Genomic DNA, 26455 nt, shown 5'->3' with positions numbered 1-26455 from the left:
TTCGAAAATGCGTTATTAAACCCTACCTTTAATAACTACTGCTAAAAATGTACTTTTGAATGATGGGCTGAATCGATTCTTCTAATCAAACTTTCGAATGTGGACATTTGACACACAAAAATGCTGAATTAGTCTTTTGAATGTCCACATCTGATCCTGAACTGGAAGTTCGACTGAACCATATGCAGGCTGGTCAAATAATACCCCAAAAATTTCAAATTGAAAGTTTGAATGAAAACTTCTTACACAGATATGGTCAAAAAATGCGAAATCAAATGTTCAAATGTGTGAATGATCTAAATACAACGTTTAGCTTAAACTTTTGAACACGTTTTATGGCCTAAAAAGCTGAATGGAAACGCGCTTATTACGAATGATTTTTTAATCAAAGTTCGAACACAGATGTGATGCCCAAAATTGAGGAATTGAAACTTCAAATCAAACGTATGCAAGTATGATGGTTGGTCAATAACTCAGAATGAAATGATAACTCAGATTATGATAAATTATGATAAATATGCCAAACATTGCGTTCTAATCAAATGTTTATCACAATACTCAAATGTTCAGATCAAACTTGATTGCATTTATGATTACCAAAAATCCTCAAACCTTCAAATCTGAACATACCCAAAAATACTGAACTGAAAGTCTGAATTAAGAATTATATTTATTCATATATGCACATTTGCGGTCCAGAAATGCTAAACATAATGTTCAATTCAAATGTTTAAAGTAGTGCTGTCAAAATCTACCATAAAAGTTTGAAATATATATATATACATATACACATACACATATTATATATTTACAAACTTTTATGGTAGATGTGATTAACGGATTTGACAGCACTACTTTAACATATTTAATGACCAAAAAATGCTGAATTGAAAGTTCGAATCAAAAGTGCACACACACATATGGTCAAAAATGCTATATTGAATGTACAAATGTGTGTATGAGGTCCATAAATGCTACTTCAAATGTTCAATTTTAACATTTTATAGGCAAAAATCTAAAGTTCAAATCAATCAAACGCACTTACGATGAACAAACAAAACCAAAAAATGCCAAACTGAACATTTGAACCAATCAAACGCCCCGATACCTAAAATATTCTAAACTGATTGTTTATATGAAACGTAAACCAAACTTTCCAAATCAAGCTTTTAAACTTGGCTAAAAATAACCAAATCGATGAATCAATCATTGCGATTCACCAATGATCAAATCAAACATGATTAATAATTCTGAACATGACATTATAATCGAATGTTTGCAAACACCTAAATTATGATGCCCAAAAATGCTGTTCAATAAGATTTTGAAACAAAATGAGCAGAAATTGCAAATCGCACAGAACAATGAACCACAGCAGAGAAACCGTGACACTTCAATAAACAGCCACTAAGCTACAAACACAGATATTTTATTAAGTGCCAACAGTCATTTAATATATTAGAAAAACAACACGTGGAGAAAATAGAGCTGATACCAAGTTACAGTTTATAGCGTTATGAGTTCAAATGCGTAATATTTGTACATTTACACAATAAACAAAAGCCATCGCCCTCGACGACAGGAGCAAGGATGACATTTCCGCATTGCTCGCCGTACGTGTCGCTTTTAAAAAAGATGCATAGCATAACTAGCTGCGAAACAGCCTGGCGTGTTTTCTGGCAAGCATGAAAAATCTGCACCAATGTCAACGAATGATTGTCGCGCTGGTTTGAGTGACATATTCAGACCACCTTTAGTGGAGTTTAGGGTAGAACCTCTCAATCGTGTGTGTGTGTGTTTGTGCAAAGATGCAAAAATACTGCAGACTTCAGCTGCCTGAGACTCGTGGAATGTGTGTGGAGTGTGTGCGCTCACGCTTATGGGAATGTGCATGGTGCACGAGTGCGAGTGTGTGTGTGTGTGAGAGAGAGAGAGAGAAAGAGAGAAATATGAAGCTCGGTTGCATCTCCTCCTCGCTTGTTGTCCTCCTGAGAACATGGATGAAGTTGAAACACACCACACACACACACACAGTCCTGCAGGAAGGTAAAAGATCCCGTCATGAAACAGTGACATTCCTCTCCTCCTCTTTTCCCTTCTTTGGCTCTCGGGAAGGATGTCGGCGTGTGTGTGTGTGTGTGTGTGTGGGGGGGGGGGGGGGGGGGGGGGTGGTGTGTGTGAGTTTCTCTGTCTCTCTCTCGGTCTTCTGCTCGTCCTTCTCTCGCTCTATTTGGAGAGTTTGCTGATGACTCTGATGAGCGCGCCGTTCTCGTCCTTCAGCCTCTGGTTATCCGCCCTCAGATCTCCTAGAACCTGCAGACGCACGCCAGAGCTTTACCTCTTTCAGACCACTTTCTCATTTAAAGGAGCAGCTCACACACACACTGAAAATGTCACTTCTGATCATTTACTCACACTCATGTCGATCCAAACCCATATGACTTTTTTTCCTCCGGGGAAACAAGAAAAAGGAGATGTTTTGAATAATGTTCAAGCTGCCGGTTATACTGTGACCAGGGGCTGGCAAACTCAAAGGTTGTCCATACAACTCGTAAATATTAGTTTTTAATATTAATATATTATTTTTGTTTAACATTTTAGTTTGATTGGACAATGACCAGGGACTGTCAATTATATATTTTTAATAGTTAATAAAACCTTAATTAATAATTAATTAAAATAACCAATAATAATGAATAACAATAAACAATAAAAAATATACTTGAACACAGTAATATGCATATTTTTAAAATAAACACATTTATATTTATAATATTGTAATATAATGAGAATTATGTGTCAATTAAAAAGTATACATTTATTTTTAAGAATATGTTACACATATATTAATAATCATTTACATTTATATTAAATGTATATTTATAATGTAGTAATACTACTACATTATATATTAGTATATTACTTTTGTTTGGCCACTGACCACAGACTATTAATGATATATTATTAATACGTAAGAAGATGAATATTAATAACAACAATAATTAATAAAATTAATATTAATATACTTTTGTTTGGCCACTGATCACAGACTCAATTATGTCAGTTATATTAATAATGTTAATATATTAATTTGGTTTCACTGGCCACTGAGCAAGGACAATTTTCATGTATATATTAATAAAAATGTATAAAAATTAACGATAATAACATTGAATAAAATCAATATTGAAATATTTTTGTTTATTCTTTTGTTTGCCCACAGTTTCAAACTCAGCTTTTTAAAAATTGTATTATATTATATACATTTTTAAATCTCAGCTTTTGTGATTATATTATATTATGAAAACTTTTGGTTTCAAACTCAGCTTTTGAGGTTTTGATATTATATTATGCTGCAAACTCAAAGCCAGAACATACAGTATTTGATGTATTATGCAGTCTAATAAAGCAGGACCAATCAGATTTAACTGTGAGAAATAGAAACCAGGCAACCATCACAGCTGGTTAGGACAGAAACTCACATTAACAGTGCAGAAGTATGATTTATTACTTATGACTTTGTGTCATGCCAGGTGAGTGTGTAAGGCAAACGCCTCGTTAAACTGGTTTTACTTGAGTTGGCTGTATTGCTCTCAGCGATACAGATGCATTCACAACGTTTCAGTGGATAGAAACGCTCCAGGCGCCTCTAAGCCAATCAGCATCAGAGCTGACTGGAAGAGCCAATCAGAACAAGCCTTCCGTGATCGTGTGCTCTCACCTTTAACTCCTCTTCCAACTCAGCGGCTCGCCTCTCTAACATCTTTTTCTCCTGAGACACAGAGAAAACAAGCATGTGGAATGACATCATAAGATTGAAAACTTCCATTCAGGGAAAAGTCCACATGTTTTTCATTACTTCAGTGAGTTGATGTTCTGTAAACTCACCTTCTTTTCCATTTCCAACAGAGCCGTGCAGTCCGTGAACCTCTCCTGCCTCTGTGACACACACGAACACAGTTAAGAGTCAAATATAGAGGTATTCGGTGTCATACGACAAGTAACACACAACCAACAAAAGTTTGAATGATAGAATTATAAAAAAAAAAAAAAAAAGTAAAATAAAACTTTTATATATAAATATATGTATATACACACACACACATACACATGTATAACTGAATATATACATTTATATTTATAAAAATAATATATAATAAATATAAAAATAAAATATTTTTATAAAATATATAAAAAAAATATTAAATGGTATTATTTTTGAATATAATATCATCTCTTTTTTTTCTCTTAAAAAAAAAAAAAATATGAATATGAATATAATATCAAATATAGTATAATAGTTAAATTATATTAATATTATTTATAGTTTTATTATTTTCATCAGTTTTATTTTACATTTGATCACCTTTGTACTTTTCCAAATTTTTCAATATTTACTTTAATATTTGATTCTGTTAGGTTCCTTTTAAAAATTTCATGAATTCTTCTATTTAATGAGTAAGTGATTTAAAAAAAATAGACAAATGGATATCAGGTTATGTTTTTTATACTTACAAAAAAAAAAGTGTTCCTATTATTAGGGGAAAAAAAAGTTATTTTCAAAAAGTGCATTTCTGCCACTGCTGTCATAATGACAATCCAGCTGATCAATGTTTGTGTGTGTGTGTGTGTGTGTGTGTGTGTGCGCGCACCTGTGTGGCCTTTTCCAGCTCCACGCGGGTCAGTGAAATGGTTCTCTGTGTGTCTGATAACTGTGACTGCAGACGGCGGTTCTCTCTGGACATCTCCTCAAACAACTGAAACACACCGATACAGACATATAACACACACACACACACCTGCTAACACAACCAGTTTAACAACAAACCCCTCCAGACCTTCTTGAAGTCCCGGGACTCCGATCCTCTCGTGAGGATACAGTCATTCAAGCCCGAATCAAACCTGAGAGGAAGAAAAGACAGACATACAGAATGAGGACGACACACGCTGACATCATCAAACAAAGTGAAGGGTCAAAGGTCAGACTCGTACCTGCTGCTCACGTGTCTGTCTGTCTGCATGAGGAAGAGCAAAAAAAAACATGAAATCCATACAATAAAAAAAAAATGACACTTAAATAATTCATTAATATACAAGAACACGTTAAAATTATATATTTAAATAAATTGTATTATATAACTATACATTTCGAATATACGAATAATACTTATCAGTCTAAAGTATATACATATAATAAAATGCATTTATAGATTTTAAATCAGTAATATACATATTTAAAATAAATACATTTACAATCATAGTATAATATTGTAATATCATGAATATCTTTAAATATATTTTTCCCTCATGAAGTGCTATTACTGTTAATCAATTAAAAACATGCATTAATTATATTAAAACATATTTTATACATACTATATATTAAAAAACATGCATTAAATAGTATATATGTATATATTTTCCCCCATCACTGTCAATCAATTAAAAGAGCATGCTGATTGGTCAGACCTGTGGGTCCCGCCCACCGCTACTCTCCTCCTCTCCACTGGGATCATAGTCATCGCCCTGAAGATACAGAAGTAAACATTTAAATCCAGAATCTATTTCTTGATCTCCAGTTTTGATCACATGTCCTCCTCTTCATCACCTCTCCAGTTTTTCCTCTCCTCCTCGCTCTGGCTCTCCTGCGCTCCCTCGCTCGCTCCTCACTGTCTGCGGCTGCGCTGTCTGCATCTGACACACACACACACACACACACACACACACACACACACAATGTAGAAGAAGTGTTACAGAGAGAGATACCCAAACATATCAGTGTTGTGTAATGAAATCCAGTGATGCGGGGTTAAAGGTGAAAGGTCACCTTGTCTGTCAGGACGTGGAGCACCAGGGGGGTGTGTGAGTCCCAGTAAATCCGACTTCTGCAGGTTAGCGATACGAGAGCGCCAGCTCACCTCCTGCACACACACACACACACACACGCTAGATTTTTACACTTTCAAAAAACATCACTTAGTGTGATTTATAAGCCGTTTTCCTCATGGGGACCAAAAAATGTCCCCACAAGGACAGGGATTTCGGATATTGCCATCTTTATGGGGACATTTTGACCTCATAATGTAGGGTTTACAGGCCACACACACACACTTACAAAATCTGCTTTGATTAAAACATACATTTAGGTAAGATCACCAAACTCAAATATTCTTAATAACTGCTAAACAATTTGTGCAGCAAAAAAGAAAAATGTACAATATATATAAATATAAATTAAAAGTTATTATTAATATATTAAAAAAAAATACTACATATTAACATACATATATTTACATTTACTTACACACACACACTCATTATATATACATATATTACTTATCAACCACTGCTAATTATTGTTTCCAAACAGGTTTCTTAAACTGGTTTCTGCTACTGTACACACATCAATTAAGTTATTGTCCAGTTTGAGAAAGTAATAACATCCAAAAATGTGACACATTTGACCTTTAACCTTTAACATGTCTGCGTTGTTTCTCAGTGAGTTCTCCGAGTGCAGAACAAACAGATATTTGGATCAAACTCAACCTTTCTCACCCCTTCCTCTGCCTTCTTTTGCTTCCCTTCTTTCTCCTCCTCTTCTTTCTTCTCCTTTCCCTTGTTTTCCGTCTTCATTGTCTTCTCCGCTTCCTGCAGGTCTGTGAGAGTAACTCCCTGAAGAGCAAACACAACGGTCACACGGAGATGTCAGGACTCCAGCTGCGAGTAAATGAAACTGCTCTACACAAATGCTTTCCCTGTGTCAAGGTCAAAGTTCAGGGTTAAAGGTCACACAGCCTTAGACACACCGCCCACTGACGGTTTAATACATATTCCACATGACATTTCCCAGGCTGCTGCTATGAGCACTTCTGAGGAAGCATTGATAGGTAGATCTATCATCATGATTTCAGATTTATCTGTTCCTAAACATTACGTAAAAACGAACCGAACTGCGGTTGCTTGCTTTACATGTCAAATACATCAATCCCAGGCATCATTTCTCATTTTCTTTATCATTTTTCATCTAATATGTGTCTTTATTTCAGGTTATTTTAATTAAAGGTGCATTGTGTAATATTTAGGAGGATCTGTTGACAGAAATGCAATATCATATACATAACTATGTTCTCAGTGGTGTATAAAGACCTTACATAATGAACCGTTGTGTTTTTATTACCTTAGAATGAGGCATTTCTATCTACTCACACCGCGGGTCCGCTTACATCGACATGTTTCTACAGTGGCCCTGAACGGACAAACGCATTTCATCACTATGTTGTTCTTCGTACACAGAAGCTAGCTAACGTCAGCCAATAAAACACTGACACAATGATGAACAGGTAACAATAATAAACGCAATAACATACCGTTTTACTGAATAATTAAGTAAATATAAGTTCATAATTTATCTTAGTAAAGAAACCTCATTGCTTAACTGGCTACTCTCTGCTGTCTCAGACGACGACATCACTTCCTGTCGGCCACCGTAACGTCTGTTGGTTGCAATTCGCAACCTCACCACTAGATGCGGCTAAAAATTACACACTGCACCTTTAACGAAAACCATTTAAAATTTTTGTGAACAAAAACAACACTGGATTGGAGGTCATAAGGCTGACCTGTGTGGAGCGTCTGGACTGACGGGCATGTCTGGATCGGGCTTTTCTTTGAGCTTCCGCTTCCTCGTCACGCACTGGAGTCAGATAGGACCTACACACACATAAAAACTCAAGCTTCAGCCAATGAAAACAATGAAAATGTAGCTAAAACTATCTTGTAGCTGGCCCAAACTGGTCTAAAGCTGCCTTCACGTGCTATCGGAAATATCCAACTTCCCACTTCCGAGTTGTGATTACAAGCTCGTCGCATTCAAGTGCTTTGTTGTTGGAAAGAACAGGAATCATGGACAACATCAGCTTTATTTATTTGGAAAATCTTATTAAAGCCAAATTGATATTCCGCATCCCATTTATTGACAACCATATAAACATTCACCGCTTGCTGACAGTTCTGGAATTTCAATCAAATACAGGCTATTTTCAGTGTGTATAAACATACAATACGCTTCGAATGATTGTTCATCTATGTAAATATGCACTACTTTAATGACGAGACAAGGCGATGTTGCAGCTGTGAGAAAAACTAGTAAAGAATAGCAGTCACAGAATCGTTCTCCCGTCTCCCGTTCGGTCGAAGTCCACAGTAGTCGATTGTCGAGTTCATGCGCGTGATCATAGGTAACTAAGCAACAGTATGAGTTCGACAATCGACTACTGTGGACTTCGACCGAAAACAGGATGTAAATACAGGTATGTGCGCTGGCTGAATTAACATCACTTTTATTCATATCTTTCACATCTACTGCAGTCAGATTCACCCGTGTTCACTCTGAAGGAATCTATCACATGACCTGTGCACTTGTAATGACACATCAAGGATGTTAAGAGGCTAAAAGCAGGTTTAAAACTTGCCCCATTGAAGTCAACAGGGTGCAAATTTTAAAAAGAGGATAACACGGTGTAGGCAACACCGATTTTTGTCGTTGTTCTCTGTACTGACAGCACTCCAAATGTACAAAAAAATGAACCGGAGTTCTCCTTTAATGTTTATGGCCCGCCCAACTCAGGAACTAAGTTATCAGAATTATCCCAGAGGTAAATACAACTTGAGAGGGTGACGAGCGTCTCTGGCAAGCGTGACTGATAGTCTTCCCCAGAAGTCTTTGGTATTTGCTGGAGGAGACTTTACAGAGTGCTGGACTCTTGCATTGTCAATACAAGAACTTGACCAAAAATGTATGCACCTCTTGATGGAAATAAATGTTGTGATGTTATATCCATCAAGAGGAGCATCAATTTTTGGTCAAGATCTTGTATTGACAATGCAAGAGTCCAGCACTCTGTAAAGTCTCCTCCAGCACATCCCAAAGACTTTCAGTGAATTTAAGATCTGGACTCAGAGGAGACGATTCTTGTGTGAAAATGATTCTTCATGATCCTCACAATCATTCTTTCACAATCTGAGCCTGATGAATCTTGACATTGTCATCCTGGAATATGGCCCTGACATGGTTGTTTAAGAGATGAATAGCTACACACTCCCATCAGTCAGGGTTAGAAGAACTATTGCCAAACATATAACATGATAGAAACATAATAATCACTGCAAAAAATGATCCAGTCATAGATTTTTAAGCATTTTCCTCTTTAAATCCTTTTTTTGGGCCAGCCAGTGTATCGTTCAGTGTTTTAAGAAATGAAATGGGTCAAGGCAAGTAAGACGTGTTTTTTCCAGCAGGATAAAAGGTTTATTATCAACTCTGTGGTGTATAAATCATCACACACTCACTTGCGTCTCTGTTTGGTCTCTGGCTCGCCTGATGTGGTTGTCGTGGGCACAGAATTGGAGACGGGCTCCTTCTTCTCAGCCTCTTCCTGAGCCGACCTATGAGAGAGACGCCAGATCAGACCAATGCAAAAGACGCGCTCGCATCACGCACGATCAGAGACACACGAACCTCTGAGCCAGAAGACTATTGAGGCGACTGAGTCCAGAGGTTCCCGTGGTTACAGAGGTCACTGAAGGGTCGTCAAGTTTCCTTCCATAAGATGAGCTGCGAGGTAACGAGGGGTTTTGACCCGACACTTCTCCAGTGGATTGGCTGTTCAATCGGCGTGTGTACGAAGAGCTCCGGCTCAACAAGCTACACACACACAGGATGATGGATGAGCTTGGAAAAGCGTAAACACAGGAGATGTTGTGTGTGTGTTGTGTGGCTCACCTGCTGGAGTTGTCGGGGTTGGTGCTGGTGCTCGTGTCGCTGATGCTGAACAAGCGCCTGGACGGGGTGGGCTGCACACGGGCCAACCTGGGCTCCTGAACATAGGAAATAACATCATTTTGAGGCGACAAAACATATATTAAAGGTCCCATATTGCCAAAATTGACATTTCCTGGCTTTTTTCATGATAGCAGAGGTCTAGTGGCTATGAAACTATCATTTAAGTTTCAATCCACAGACAAATGAACACAGCCTGCATAAAGAAGCTGTGCCTTTTCACAAGCCGTTGTGACTTCCGTATAAATGTGATGTCAGAACTACTCAGTCACCACCCCCCACCAATGGTGGGTCACTCAGAAAACAACAGGCCAATCAGAAGAGAGGCTCATGAATATTAAGTAGACAGGCCAAAATCGACCTGTTCTTGGCAGAGCTCCTGAGAAAGGAGCTGTACAAAGATATATTGAGATGGTTTTTGGTACTTATAGCGCAAATATATATTCTTAAATCAAAACTAAAATAAAACTTCAGAAAGGTGTACAATATGGGACCTTTAAATATTTACAAAATACATTTAAATATTAATTTATACACTGCCCGGCCAAAACAAAGTGGCTGGATTTAAACAGGCAAATGCTTAAAACTCTATGATTGGATCATTATTGCAGTGATTATTATGTTTCTATCATGTTATATGTTTGGCAATAGATCCTCTCACTCTAATTAATGGAGTGTGTAGCTTTTCATCTCTCAAACAACCATGTAGGAAGACACAACAGGGCCATATTCCAGGATGACAATGTCAAGATTCATCAGGCTCAGATTGTGAAAGAATGGTTGTGAGGATCATGAAGAATCATTTTCTTCAAAGTCCAGATCTTAAACTCAGTGACGTTTTGTGCATACATTCATACATAGAGTGTTACCTTATTTTCAGTTTCGGAGCTCAGTCTGGGACTGGATGCAGAGCGAGTCATTCCCAGTTTCGTCTCGGGGTCCTTGAGGGCCTCAGTGGTCGGATCAGAGGCCCCGGCCGAGCCCAGCGTCACAGAACTTCCCGCTTTACGCAGAGACGTTCTCCAGGAGCCTGGAGCCTCGGTCACCGGCGCTCGAACGGGTTCGGCCTAAAAGCAGAGCACTCTTTATTATAGTCAAATATTATATTGTTATCACATGGTTATTATTATGTATTGTTATTTATTTTGCCAGGGTTATTGTGGAGGGGGAGGGATTTGTGTGTAAGTTATGTTTGTACTTAAGTGTATGTTATGTTCTTTTGTTAAATGTGTTGTAAAATTCAATAAAAAAATACATTCGCAAAATAAAAAGAATAAAAATTACATACACATTTAAAAAAAAAAGACAAAAACACAAACAAAATTACTAAAACTTTAGTTAAATTTAAAATGAAAACTATTCAAAAGCTAAAAAACGATTCAAAATATTTATAAAAACTATATAGCATCTCAATGAAACTAAAATAACAGATTATATTATATTTTTTTCACTTCAAAATGAAGAAAAAATTTCAATTGTTAAATACAGCAACAACAATTATTGGGTTTTATTACTGATAATTTTATTATCATTAGTTGATCATTTTTGACTGCTGAATTGCCTATTGGTGGCCATATTGGTTTATTTGTCAGTATATTATTAGCACTGATATTTTAGTACATATTAGCACTTGTGCTACAGAAAGTGTGACCAGTGTTCAGAAAACCAACATTAATGAGTTGATATGGAAACCCCAAAATTCAAAAGAGACTTTTCGGGAAACTCAATGCTGATTTGGTCACCTTTTTAACCTGGTTGAGGGCAGTGCTGGTCACAGAGCTCGCTACGGTCGCTGCATTGCGTTTGTTGTTCAAGTTGTTGATCAGTTCTCGAGTTTTTGCTTTTTCTGAAAAGACACACATTGACCTCATCAGTTAGCTAATACCATGTAGTAATACATTTTTGATTTAGAGAATAAAAATGGGCGGGGTCTGGTCACCTGACTCTGCGTCGCTCTCTGATTCGCTCTCTTCTTCTGAACTGGAGCTGCTGGAGGGTTTGGATTGGCCAGCTGTGCGCGTCGACTCGTCTTCCTCCTCTTCTGTGGGCGGAGTCTGAAGAGTGGGCGGAGCAAGCTTCTCTCGCTCATGCAGGGTGATCTTCTCTCTGCTGCTCATACGAGAGATGGACGTCCTGTGGGGGACATGCTAATCAGTCAGAGCTAAAACTCAAATCACTATTCATTAAAGCTATATGGACATATTAAAAAAAGAAATTACTAAAACTAAAAAAATTACTAAGAAATATAAAAATAAAAACCAATACAAAATATTATTAGAAACTATAATAGTATCTCAATATTACTAAAAACAAACACACATATATATATACACACACATATATATATATGTTTGTTTTTTTAAACTAATAAAAATATATTTTCACAATGTATTTTTTTTTCACTTTAAAATTCAAATAAATCATTAAAAATCATTAAAAAAAAAATCTTTAAACTCAATAAAAGGACTAAAACTTTAAACTAAAATGGAAAATATAGAAATTATAATAGCATCTCACTATTACTAAAATAATACTGATTAATATATTATTTTATATCACATTCAATTTTATTTTAAATATATTTTTTAACTTCAAAATTCAAATAAAACAATACAAATAAAATAAAATAAAAAGAATGAAATCTATATGGACATGTTAAAAAATAGTGAAAATAAATAAAAATAGCAACAACAACAAAAACACACACACACCAAAATTACAACAAATAGAGTTAAGATGAAAATGGAAAATATAAAAATAACAACTATTTCAAAATATGAATAGAAACTATAACAGTATCTCAATGTTACTAAAATAATACTGATTATGTTGTATTTTTTCACTTCAAAGCGAGCGCTGAGAACATGTCATGTCATGTGACATACTCTGGGCCTGGGTGAAGTACTGAACATTCACAATATATTTGTGTGATTCACAATTCAATGATTCACTTGCTTCATCACTCAAAATAGAACCGATGGTGAATGATCCTGGGTTCCAGCACACAGGAAGTGACGTGTTCCCATGCAGACGCGTGATTGGACAGGGTGTGCTGTTTACCTGCGAGGGCGAGCTGGTGCCACGGAAACGGGTGGGCTGGTCTCAATGACGGGTGCCTTGATCTTCTGTAGCTCTGAACGCATCTTGAGGAGTTAAACACATCAACAACAGCTCTTACTAATACAGTCACAATACGATTCATATTCTAGAACTCACACTGTCCCTAATCATTTTATTTCAGCATGAATCAGGGTAAATCTCAAGAACATGCTCGCATATTTTTTTACCTGTCGAATTAGCAACTAGAAATAAAGCGGGACACGCTTTAGCATGATTGAACAGGGCCATTAATGCTGATAATTCAAACATTTATGCTACGAAATATCTCCTTCCTTGAAGAATCCTCATACTGAATATAGTTGTGTGAAGTGAGGTGTGTTTGATGACGTTGGCTCTGTACAGCACACACACACACACACACACACACACTGTTGTTTTTGGATGTTCATGCGACGAAGATATCTGCTCATTTGCTTGGAGTGAAAGCGGTCTTTGAACATTAACCAGACAGCTGATAAGATAGCGTACATATAAACACATGCAAACTCACAGCGTTTTGCTTCTTCTGCAGTTCCTCCAAGTTATCGACGATGTTCTCATCGGCTACGTCGAGCGCAGTTTGGCCCTGCGATGCACAAATACACAATGCTTTGAAGTCTATTCTTTTCATGTGATATTGATGTATGCACTAAGCAGCATTATGTACACTCAGCCAGTCATTATGGCAAAATAAACCAGCCTGTACCACATTATTGACGGCGCTCATGTCACACATGTGTTCAGCCAATAGACTGCAAGCCTCTTCCTGACCCCAGTGAGCCGCCGCGTGGAAAGCCGTCCAACCATCACTGTCCCGACTGTCCACATCTATCGCACACTTCAACAGCACCCTAATGCAACAGACAAATATAAAGATTTAAAGGCTTCGAAAGGACGGCTGGGAAAACATCAGATACTTGATGATGCTTTCTCAAACGATTCTGAATTAATATTAATCAGTAGTTAATTTTGACTTCAGGGACACAAGATCTCATAATTTGCTCACAGGAAGATAGTCTTTCTGATTTGCTAGTTGTATGAACAGTAAAGACATTCATAATGTTACAAATAAACATTCAAATTAATAAATGCGGTTCTTCTGAACTTTCTGTTCATCAAAGAATCCTGAAAAAATGTATCACAGCTTCCATAAAAATACGACATTCAACAATTCAGCAGCAAATCATCATATTAGAGTGATTCTGAAGGGTCATGTGACACTGAAGACTGGAGTAATGATGCTGAAAATTCAGCTTTGATCACAGGAATAAATTACATTTTAAAATATATTCAAATATTAAAATCAATATTTTGCAATATTACTGTTTTTACTGTATTTTTGATCAAATAAATGCAGCTTTCATGAACATAAAATACTTTTAAACATCAGTGTATTCAGACAGACAGTTTTGAGGAAACAATTTTTCATTATTTTGCACATTCCCAACAATCTGTGTTGCTGTAAGTTCCATATACAGTAGAACATATCAAAGTATCAGCAAACTTTGGAGAGGGTGAGGCAAATCACTAGATATTTAATATGTTTTATTTTCACCAATCTTGGTTTAAAAACTGCCGCAGTTCCACTTTTGAGGTGTCTTAGTGAAAGGAGCACTCACTTCAACACCTCGATGTATCCTTTAGCAGCGGCGACGTGCAGTGCGGTGGCCTGAGTGTTCAGATGAGGGACCAGAGAGCCACTGCCCGCCAACACGGCCATGGCATCCTGGAGCATCACTCGCTCCTCCTCTCTCCTGGCCTGATCCACATCAATACCTGAAAACCATCATTCAAACCAAGGGTTATAATCTTCCTCAGACAGCAGCACAGGCCATTTTTAAAGATTCAGTATATGATATTAATATATATTACAGGAGGAAGTGTGATAAAGGTCTCGTTTGGTTCAAGATCGGTTTGTTCTTAAAGTCACCATGAAATCAAAATGGACAAAAGACCCGCCCCCTTTAGTTACTGTTGCTATGTCCGACAAGCCACGCCTCTCTCACGCCCCACCATGTTCTCACGCAGTGAAACGCACATCGCGGAGCAGAGAGACTGACAACACACTGACAGACAGGACAGAGCAGGTCACATTTGGTCATTTTTTAAAGAAATTTAAACAGTAAATACAGTTTTGTGGCTCTTTAATGTGTCTGACAGATCGCTGTAGCAGGGTTCTCAAGTTTTATCAAAAGCTTGGAGTGAGATCACATGCGGTTAGGGGAGGAGCCCTAATGGAGCCCCGCCCCCGCCCGTCCGTCCCCGCCCCCCAATTTTAACCATTGTTCATAATTAACCAGCACAAATTGAAATTATAACAATAGGTAAATCTGATAAATGACAGAGCAATTAATCACATCAAATATAGGCTACTCTTTAATGTTATATTTCAAAATTACAAATATACAAAAATATAACAAATTGCTCCAAACAGTTTGGAAAAACAAATCTTTTTGCATTTTGAATGTGTCTAGTCGTAATGGTATAATGATTTATTGTGTGGTGGGACATTGTGAACAAATGACATAGTATTATGGTGTGTGTGTGTAAGTGTGGCCTGGTAAACCTTACATTATGGGGACAAAATGTCCCCACAAGGATGGCAATATCTGAAATCCTTGTTCGTGTGGGGACATTTTTTGGTCCCCATGAGGAAAACGTTTTTTTTGAAAATGTGAAATTGCAGAAAGTGTTCTGTGATGGGTAGGTTTAGGGGTAGGGTTAGTGTAAGGGAATAGAATATACAGTTTGTACAGTATAAAAATCATTATGTCTATGGAAAGTCCCCATAAAAAATTAAAACACTACATGTGTGTGTGTGTGTGTACACAAGAGTACACACTGCAGCTATGTGTTTTGTGTTGTAAGTGTTTGTTGCACATTTTGACGCCTTGATAACATTGATATATTTAATGTTCTGGCCTAAAAATGTTAGACGAGCTTTCTTAATTCCAACTTACCTTCTCCATCAAGACGTGTGTTCGCGTGATGTTGTTGGTTACTTAGTAACGAACGTACGGCGACCGAGAATTTTCCGTCAACTTCCGTGTGTTCGCGCCTATGGTTCGCGCATCTATGTTGCCTAGTAACGAACGCAGTCTGGCCGAGATACGTGCTGGCGGCAGGAAGCTTCACTTTGTGTGCCTGCGCCTCGTATACAACGTTATATATAAAGCTTGCAGGACAACTTGGTTGGCATTGCCTTTTCAGCGTGAGAAATACACGGTGTGGCGTGTGAGCGTGTGAACTGGTTGAATTGCGTGTGTCTCACGGCCAATGCGTGAGACTTGAGAACCCTGCTGTAGAGCCTCAGTTAAAGCTGCTCGTGAACCGATCATCTCTTCAGTTCATTTATAGCATCAAATAAACATGAATGAACATAAGGAATGTTGTTTTAACCGTGGAAAGACGTCAGTACACTCTGTTTTTCAAGTTCAAATCCTCCAACGTTAATCTACTAACTCTCCAACTATTGCGGATTATGATAGGTCAGATAGCCTGTCAATCAAACTCCCTGCGAAGGGTCAATTCTTGTTTTTTTTATGGAATATTGCAGTGTCTATTATAAATTATTTATCAGTGCACATCATTTTGTGCCTCGTAATCTTGAATCAAAATAACTTCTCTGGTGACGAGGGCGGGGCAACCTGTCACTCACATGAGATCCACCAATAGCAAACCACAACCATCCAATCAATTCCCCATGAACAAAATCAAGTCCCGCCCTTCAAGAAGCCGTCTCACTCAGTACGTCTCAATACTGAAGAAAGGACTTTCACAACTTTAAGGACCCAAGGACACATTTACACACAGAACGAAGTTTATAAAATCTCTGCACAGCTCCAGCATTTATAATGGAGTTTTTGATGTGGGAAATTCACATGCTGTTACTGTTAAAACCAAACATCCTATAAACACACACACACACATCTATAATGAGCTTCTGTGAGAGTTTGTGTGTCGACTAAGGTTTTAATGGGATCAGGCACAGCAGGTCAAGATCAGACAGATGGAGTGTTTTAGACGGATAATGTGAACCTATATTTGTTCACATGGAAACCTGCTAACCTCACAAAGAAATATTGCATTGCTTTATCAAAAATTTAAAGAAAATTCTATTTATTATATCTAAATCTATTTTCAGGATTAATGCTTACACAGCAAATGTGCAGTCGCTTATGTGAATGTAAACAACTGAGAAAGAAAACGGATGTGTATCATTGTATTGGATCCGTGCATTAACTCTTAAAGTCCACATGAAATCAAAATGAAGTTTACACTATAAACAGACGCTGAAGCTGCGGCTGAAATCAATCACTTGTTCACACATTTACTGTTTTCTTCATGGTGAATGACACATAGTGCACTATATAGGGAATAGGGAACGATTCAGACTGTGTAAATAATGCAAATTTACGTTAGTGTCACGCGAACCGTCGCAGCTCCGGTCCAGAGACACGATATCACAGAGCGGATCATGTGATCAAGTCGTCGCAGACCACAAAACATATCGGACCCAATTGAATTCTGCACAGAACGCTGTATTTTAAAGCGATGTGGAGATTAGGAGGAGAAACGATAGAGATTAGGAGGAAACTGCGGCTTTATCGAGCTCAACAGCTTTGGGCCGAGACATAAATGAAACGCTATTGGCTATTTTAAAAAAGGGGAGGAGCTGTTCGATATGCCCCGCCCTGTCTTCCTGTTTCAGTGGAAACACATTGAATAATGATGAGCGTTTCAAGGCAACTTCAGTGTGCTTTTAAAGTGACAGCAGCCTAATATACCTGCTCCTGTCTGTCATTAGTGTTAATCAAACAACAAAATACATAGAAAATCACTTTTATAGCTTTAACACAGATAAATAATGTTTAATTTATACAGTGAAGACTATGCAGTGTTATTTTACATTTGATTATTCAATTTCTGTATCTGAATACTGTTAGACTAACCTGAAAAACATAAAGCACTTTTTATTTCATTTGTATCTTTGTTCTATTGTATTTATTGTATTATTTTGTATAACAAAATCACCCCAATCGTTCTAGAATGATTCATTCTTACCACATAGAGCTAATAATCTGGTGAAACTGTATTCATATCGCAATATATAATCGCAAAAAAACCAACATATTGCAGTTTTTACCAATATCTTGCAGCCCTAGTTTAAGTTTAAGTTTAATATTAATACTTAAGAATATTTATTCATTTAATATATAGTATTTAATCTTATTTCAGCTTCATTTCCATTACCGAAAATGATTTTTGATAGATTTAGTTAACAATAACAGCACTGGTGAAAGCGTTTCTTTGTTGTTCTTCAATCTCACATTCCCTCGTTTACTCCATCTCTCTCTGTTCCAGGCGTTGTATCTCTCACCCTGTTTTTTAATCTCAGCTTTCAGCAGTCTTGCCATGACGTCCTCCGTAGCGACGTCGAGAGGAAGTTCTCCCTCGCTGTTCACCGCTCCCACGTGTGCGCCGTGCTCGATCAAGTACCTGCGACAGGCACACAGAAAAAAACCCGGAAAACTTTAAACTTTCAAGACTCAAGACTTGACGCATTAGGTCCCTTTTCAATTAGATGTAGCTATTTTTATCAATACTTTGGATAAGATATGAAAGGCAGCATCATGTCGTCTTAGTAGGCAGCTCACTAGGTCGTTGAGAAGTGTTACTGACTTTGTGATCTGGATGAAACCGCAGGAAGCCGCAGCGTGGAGGGGCGTCCAGCCTTCGTTGTCTCCTCTGTTCACGTCACTGCCGCTCTCCACCAGAAACTGAACCATGTCTGCGTTTTCATCAATACAGGCCTGAGGAGAAAAAGAGAAAATCTATTCCATCTCTATATACAATATATAGATATTTCACCTCTACATACACTATGTACACATTTGCACGATGACTATATTCATCTCTATATATTGTATATTGTCAGTCCTACTAGCCACTTTGGCAGGTTGAATTTTAAATATATATATATATATATATATATATTTGTCAATTGTAGTCTTTTAAATAAGCATCTGAAATAATAAACTAAATGCAATGTAGTGTTGTCAAAAATATAGATTGTTCAAAACATATCGATACTGAATCTATATATCTAAAAATATATAATTTAATACCAAACTATAAATTACATTAACAAAAACTATAATAGTATATATATATATATATATATATATATATATATATATATATATATATATATAAATATATAAATAAATGAATAACACTGGCTTAGACTATCCTGATACATAGGTATTAAACATATTTGTAAAAGTTTAAGTAATTCAAGCATCATGCTTATCAGTTTCGTTAATGCTAATATTGGCCAATACTGATATATTGTGCATCACTACTAAAAAATGATTCAAGTCTGTTCATGTATTCCTCAAACAGAAAACACTGCCCTTAACCTTTGACCTTAGATTACACACACACACGCATATGTAATGTAAAAGAATGAACACAATCTGATGTCGTCACCCTTATCAGCTGAGTCTGAGTAACACTATTGACATTCATCATGACATCAACTTTACAACACTGCTGGAGCCAGTGTCATATTGCGTGATGGGAAATCTGTGTTTCCGTGTCCCAGAGTTTCAGTGAGACACAGCTGCAGGCAAAACAATAATTATCCAGCGAAGCGTTTACATGATGGAAGTGTTACTGTACACATACATGTGCAGGCTGTAATCAATGCTGTAGAGAAACAGAAGCATTACTAACTCAACTACACTTTTTAACATGTGTTTTAAAAATACTGCAGCTGTTCCAATAACACGCTATTTTATCGGTAGCGGTGTAGCATGACACTGACAGAACTCTACATCACCACTTCAAACTGTATTAAGCGAGCCGAGATAAGGCCGGTTCACACCGAGAGCGATAACTATGAAGATAACTATAATAGCGTTCACACCAGCGGACGATATCGTTCAGTTTATTTAAGCGCGCTGCAGTTTTGTCGTCGGTCACTTTAAACGCTCGAGCTCTTTAAAGGGCTCATCGGATGCAAAATTCACTTTTATATGGTGTTTGCATATTAATGTGTCTTTGCGGTGTGTGGACAACCACCATACAAATGAAAAAATTAGTTTTTTTATCCTCAAAAAGCCTAAACACTCTCAATAATCAAGCCGTTTGGATTTTCTAAGCAATATGATGTCATATTGCTCATGCTCCGCCCACGACCGCTGACGGACTGTCCCGTATTAGCATATTTCTCGTATTAGCATATTTCCCTTATTAGCATATTTACGCCCTCAGCCATTTGTATACTTTCTGCGAGGCAGATTGCCATGGCAACACTTTACGTGTCTTGTGTCGACACCCCCCACGGAAGGGGGGGGGGGGGGGCAGTTGCTCATTATCATTTAAAGAGACATGCACCGAAACGGGGTCGCTGTGAACAGAGCTGTTTTTGAGGAGGTAAAAAGGGTGTTGTTTTAAAGGGGAGATGAACTGAGAAATCAAATTTTCCTTGAGCTTTTGACATTTCAGAGGTCATCATACTATAAGAACATCCTGTAAGTTTCAGAACTGAAAACTTCCTTGTTAGTCCAATAAAAGCTTTTATTGACACCAGGCACAGCGAACGACAAAGTGTCAAAGGGTATCAAACACCGTCTCCGCAGAAGAAGATCAACGCCTACTTCAACGCTGCCTGTTTAGCCCCGCCCACCGATTCGCGCATTACATGAAACTCATTATAATATGCAAAACTGTTATCCAATCATATCAGTGGGCGTTTACTTCCAAGTCTTCAATGCGGCACGCCCACAAAAACCGAGCGTTTCAGGAGCTAGGCTCAAAACCAGGGCAGAAAATAGCCTATTACTTCTTCATTTTGATGTTTTCGAACGTAAAAACCAAGCGAACGTCATAAGCTGACCTCAGACAACAATATAAAAGAATTAAAAAAACAGTTCATGACCCCTTTAAACAACCTTTGAGGAATTAAACTACAAACTTTACACGAAGACCCTAAAGAATCATCCCAACTTGTGGAAAATGGGCATCCGATGACCCCTTTAAAGCAGGATGGATTCTGATTGGCTGTCAATGTTTTTACGGTTCAACAGCTGGAAAAAAATCGTTCGGAAAGTCACTCTAATGATGTTGTTTCTCAGTGCCGTTATCGCTATAGTTGTGGTGTGAACTCTGATATTCTTTCTGTATTGTTTCTTACTTGAATGCTACTGTTAAATCTAATATAGGCCTTCCTAAACAACTTAAAGCACTGTTTATTTCATTTCTACCTTTGTTTTATTGTACTTGACCTATTGTTTGTAATGTACCTTTTTGTACCTATTTTTAATAACAAAGATCAAATAAAATCACCCCTAGTTTCAGGTGTTTTTGTGTACCTGGATGTTCTTGATTGTTACGTTTTCAGGTTGATATATTACCAAGTTGAGCAAAGAGAGAAAAAAAAAGTGTTTGTTTACAGTGATGTTAAAATGACCGGGTCAAATCTGTGACATTACTTTTAATGCAATGCTAAAACACTGCTGTTCAGAAGTTGTAATGATGCTTTCCTTTCCCAGAGAGAATGGGATATAAATCTTTAAATATATTTAAATATAATTTAGTTTTATTTAACACACTTAAAGCATTATCGTATCGCACATATCGAACATCACATTATTTAACATATCACATTTTTCTTCAATATCGTCCAAAACTTAAAAGTGCAGCTGTTTAGCTACTTTATAAGTATGTCTAGGATTCTGCAAGCAATATGCTACTGCAAAAATCAGCCAGACCACATGCTAACAGAGATTTACCACTGATAAAACGTGTGTTTTCAGGCCAAGTTTGGGGGAAAAGACTCGAGTGAGCGGCTCCCAGAGGACCCGGCGCTGCCTATAGAAACCTCCACGTACGCTTGAGCAGAACAGAAGCTCGCTCTGTTCTCATTGTGTGTGTTTGTGTGCGTTTCTGAGGAACAGTGGGAACCTTCTGTATGGAGAAGGTGTGAAGTTCTCCACGGGGTCACTGAATGTGTGTGTGTGTGTGTGTGTGTGACTCAGAGAGCGACTGGCCTTTGCCTATGACAACAGCCGCTTGTCCCGCATGAAGAATGTTTTCCATGCGCTCACTGGAGAACAGCAGAGAGAGAGAGAAAGGCTTTGGATGGAAGCGATGGAAAAACTTAAAGAGCACCGACTATATTTAATCCCCGTTACCGAGCAACAACAGGACAACAGGACCGAGATCGGGATGAGCACACACACACACACACACCGATTACTAAAATCAGATATAGAAGTAAAACAATTAGACATACTATAAATATTGAATATGGATGTACACTACAAAAATACTACAGGAACAAAAAATTAATGCAAATATGACTACAAATGAAGACAAAAATATGAAACAAAAAAAAACAGTTACAATATATGGGAATTAAATATTAAAATGATAAATTTATGGTTTTCGTTCATATTTAATCTGCTGATATTGTATATATTTTCATTGTGGAATCTCGTTTTCATAATTTTTGCCATAAACTAGCACTAGGCTAACTTTGAAAGTTGTAGTGCAAGATTACAGCATTTAACCCTTTATTTATAAAAAAAAAAAAAAAAAAAGTGTAGGTCTTGAATATTGGTAATTTATTAGTGATTATTAGCCATAACATGAAAATAATTATCAGCTCATCAATCAAAATTGTTAAATTGGTGCATCCATACAAACAGAAAATATACAATACTACTACTACTAATAAAAGTAATATTATTGAACAGGAACGGTGTATTATCCAATCAGCATTAAGGATGAGCAACAGAATAAGGTTAATAAAGCTTTTTGCACAAAAAAACAAACAAATACGTGTATATATATACACATATGTATTTGTTTTTTGTGCAAAAAACTTCATTAACACAAGTGAACCTCAAGGAGCATATTAAAATTGAAAAATCCATGCAACGACGACCCCTTTAAACATCTGAGGTTTGACTCATGATGTTCTTCTTCTGAGGAACCTTTAAAAGAGAAGATTTGCTCAATCCTACGTCTGTGTGCGGGACTTCAGTTTACTTTAGCACCATTAGAAGGTAAACCATCCCTGTAACTCTATCTGTGACGGAGGGGACGTGCGTGTGTGTGTGTGTGTGTGTGTGTGTTTGAAGAGGCCAAAACAGTGTCTTTGACAGGATGTGACACTGATTCTGTCCAGAGCCAAACACACACACACACACACACACACACACACACACACACACACATAACAGTAGGCTGTGTGTTCCCAGAATAATGTCAGTCTGAGTAACAGTTAGCAATCAAGAAACTGTGGATTCGTTTGGTATTATGCACTCATAAAATTATGCATATTTATGTCATGGCAACACAGAGTAAACACTGACAAAGATCCGCTGACAGAAAGACTCACAAATCTAACCTGAACACTCAGTAGTTCATTTAGTGAATGCAGAAATGCCACAAAACTAAACATGAATTTAAATAGCAAACTACAAAACCTTGTATAACCATGACTGGGTTAGGCTATATTCACCACAAAATCAAAGAAGTGTATATTTCTTTTTTATTATCTGCTTATGTGTGTGTGTGTATAATATATATCCATTAGATTTCACATTAAGTTAAAAATAAAAAATATTTACAATTTATTGTAATAATCATTGTAATTTATTTGCACTGATTTTTGTATATATATATATATATAAAAATATCAAATTAAATGCAGTAGAATATATACTATCAATCTGAGTGAACATTTCACAATTTAAATAATATACCTCTTTTTTTTTTTTGCATTATAGAAATGAAAATTTGAGGGGAAAATAGACTTCTTAAATATTAAAAGTCCTTAAAAAAGCTTTTTTTTTTTTTTTTAAGCAATATATAATGTATTATTTCCTTCTACTTCGGGCCTGAACATGTTCCTGGCGGGTTCTGGCACAAAAACAGCCAAACAAAAAATACTTTCTGTGTCACATTATAAGAGAACGCATGTAAACACAAGATAAGGTGACACTTAAAAGAGCTCATGTGAGACTCAACGCTGATGCTCCCCAGAACTTCACTTCTGAATACCAGTGAAGCGTGACATCAGCAGAGCCTTCAGCCAATAGCTGTGCTCGCACACGGCCACCTGTCTGGATCAGAAAAGCCTTCCTTTTTATATTTTCCAGCATGTTTTAGACTGGAGTGTACTTGAGCAAAACCTTCGGCAGACTTTTGAGTGGCTCTCTTCAACAGGAGCTTCTCAAACTAGCACGAAGAACGTTTTATAGAATCTAAAGAACGTTTCACCACTATAAAGAACCTTCTGTGGAATGGAAAGATTCCAAAGGTTCTAAATGGAACCAATAAAGAACTTTTGTTTTTACAAGTGAAGACAAAGATCCACAAAACAATGAGTTTTTTTTTTTAGCTGACTACGAAGGATAGTGTTTTTGTCTCATTTAAAGCTCAGGATTAGCTGGTTTCCAAGTTAAACTTTACTGTTGAAGCAAAAGGCTGAAGCAACAAAAGTCGAAAATAACCCCTCCTAAACATATAATTTAAAAAAAAAAACATCCACAGCTGAGAGGAAGAAAGAAAAAAATAAGAACAAAACAAAAACAAACACCAAATGAAAAGGGCCGACAGGAATTCCACCCAGCCGTGAAGGAGCTCAGGAGATATGAGGAAAGTCTTGCTATGCCAGTTCAGCCTGGAGTCAGAAGAAGCCACATTAAACATGACAGCCACGGGACGGGCCCGAGACACTCCCTGGACGTCACTAAAACGACAACAGCTACTGTACTCTCGCAAACAACACTGAACAGTCAATAGAAATAGTCGATAGAAAAAAAGTCCAGGTCAAGGCATGAGATTCATCAACAATTGTGGTCCAAACCCATAACAACACCGCCACGACTACATCTGTGCTGGAAATACAGTTTGTTTATGCGCTATTATAATAACATTTTGACATTCGGAGCCAAAAAAGCCGACGTGTTTCTGACTTTGGCTATTTAAAGTCACCAAGATTATTTTTTTTTTTTTTTATGGAATATTGCTGTATCTATTACAGATGATTTATCTGTGCACATCATTATTTACTAAAATTACTTCCACTGACTCTTGAAGCGACATCTCTTCTATGATGATGCGTTTACTGGCGTGAGGGCGGGGCAACCTGTCACTCACACGAGATCGACCAATAGCAAACCACAACCATCCAATCAATTCCTCGTGAACAAAATCAAGCCCCGCCCCTACATTCGTTCTTGTCCCAGAAGCCGTTTCACTCGGATATATACGTCACAACAGGGAAGAAAACACCATCACAACTTCTGCTTCATGCTGACTTTAAGAGTTCGTACAGTTTGCAATAAATACTTGCGATTTTAATCAAAAATATCTCGCTGGTATAACTGGCAGAGGAAAAATTTATTATTAAAACGCTGATTTTCTTGAAAACAATAAATGTCTTTAGTGGCTTATAATATTTTTTTATATTAAATCTTCACAAACTAGTATAGTTTCAAAATATTAATAATATGCCAAATTAAAGTCAGTGTGGTGGCCATTTTTTTTATCATGTGACAAGAAATCCTCAAAACAAAGATGACCCCTCAATTTTTTTTAAATAATATCCTGACTTCTTTATGAAAAGGCATGTTTTTGGGGGGTCAAACTAAGTACGCTAAAATCTATTTAAATCATGACACAAATATGTTTAAAAACAATAATTAAATTTCGTACAACCATGTATGCTAAATCAATATTTGAGTACTTTTTACTTGACCATCACTTTGACATTTTTTTTATTTTTGTTGTATAAAATGGTAGCCTATAGGCTGTAGGCCTAAATGTTTTTTTTTTTTAAAGATGTATGAAATATGAATATAAGGAAAACCGTTGGCAGATATATTTCAAACTAGATTTTTCAAGTTCATCATCTCAAGACATCCTTGCTTGTCATCATCGACCTATGAGTTGAGAAAGGCGTAGAGAAAAGTTTGTGAACTTTCTCAAAAGTTTCCAAACCGAGTCAAACGTCAGTGTAAACAATCAAACACGATCCGGATACCTGATGCAGTGCCGTCAGCCCGTCTATATTGGCGTGATTGATATCAGCTCCCTGTCTCAGGAGCTCCGCCACCTCCTCCCGGTCTCCGGCGGAGCAAGCGGCCATGAACACGGCGCCCTGGGCGAAGCGCACTCGGGCCCGCCGGTTTCCGGGAGCCGAGGACTGGCTCTTCGCCTCCACCCCGGTCCGGTCCGTCTCCGAGCCCTGCCACCGCTGCAGCTGATCCTGCCGCCGCTGCTTCGCCGCTTCGGACCGGGAACGGTCAGTGGCCGCCATCTTCCTCCCTCGGTATCTCCCGGGGAGTTTCAGTTCATCAGTGAAGTGATGTCCGATTCCCGTACGATTCGTTCGTTTGAACCGATTCCTTTTAATGATTCGTTCGAACCGATACGGTTGTGAATCAATCGAGAGGATTTCGATTTTTTTATCACAACACAACCACAGGCGCATAAAAA

General features: G+C 37.4%; 1 protein-coding gene across 1 annotated transcript; it reads right to left on the bottom strand.

Annotated features, from left to right (window-relative positions):
* Positions 1-1413: 1413 nt before the first annotated feature.
* LOC311283368 (protein phosphatase 1 regulatory subunit 12A) lies at positions 1414-26396 on the bottom strand. The gene is made up of 24 exons (XM_084397718.1): positions 26001-26396; positions 18620-18750; positions 18318-18436; positions 14557-14713; positions 13644-13788; positions 13449-13523; positions 12899-12981; positions 11778-11971; positions 11581-11684; positions 10708-10905; positions 9782-9876; positions 9518-9703; positions 9349-9444; positions 7620-7710; positions 6556-6672; positions 5828-5921; positions 5609-5694; positions 5470-5526; positions 4993-5015; positions 4839-4902; positions 4653-4757; positions 3889-3939; positions 3722-3772; positions 1414-2313 (listed from the first exon to the last, which is right to left on the bottom strand). The coding sequence occupies exons 1-24, from the start codon at positions 26274-26276 to the stop codon at positions 2227-2229; spliced, it is 2685 nt and encodes an 894-aa protein (XP_084253844.1). The 5' UTR covers positions 26277-26396; the 3' UTR covers positions 1414-2226.
* Between the last annotated feature and the right edge of the window lie 59 nt (positions 26397-26455).

This window comes from Rutilus rutilus (genome assembly GCF_951802725.1).
Source record: "Rutilus rutilus genome assembly, chromosome: 23".
In the NCBI taxonomy this organism is placed as follows: Eukaryota; Metazoa; Chordata; class Actinopteri; order Cypriniformes; family Leuciscidae; genus Rutilus; species Rutilus rutilus.
The sequence above is the reverse complement of the archived record's forward strand: the minus strand, read 5'-3'. Positions and strand labels throughout refer to the sequence as shown.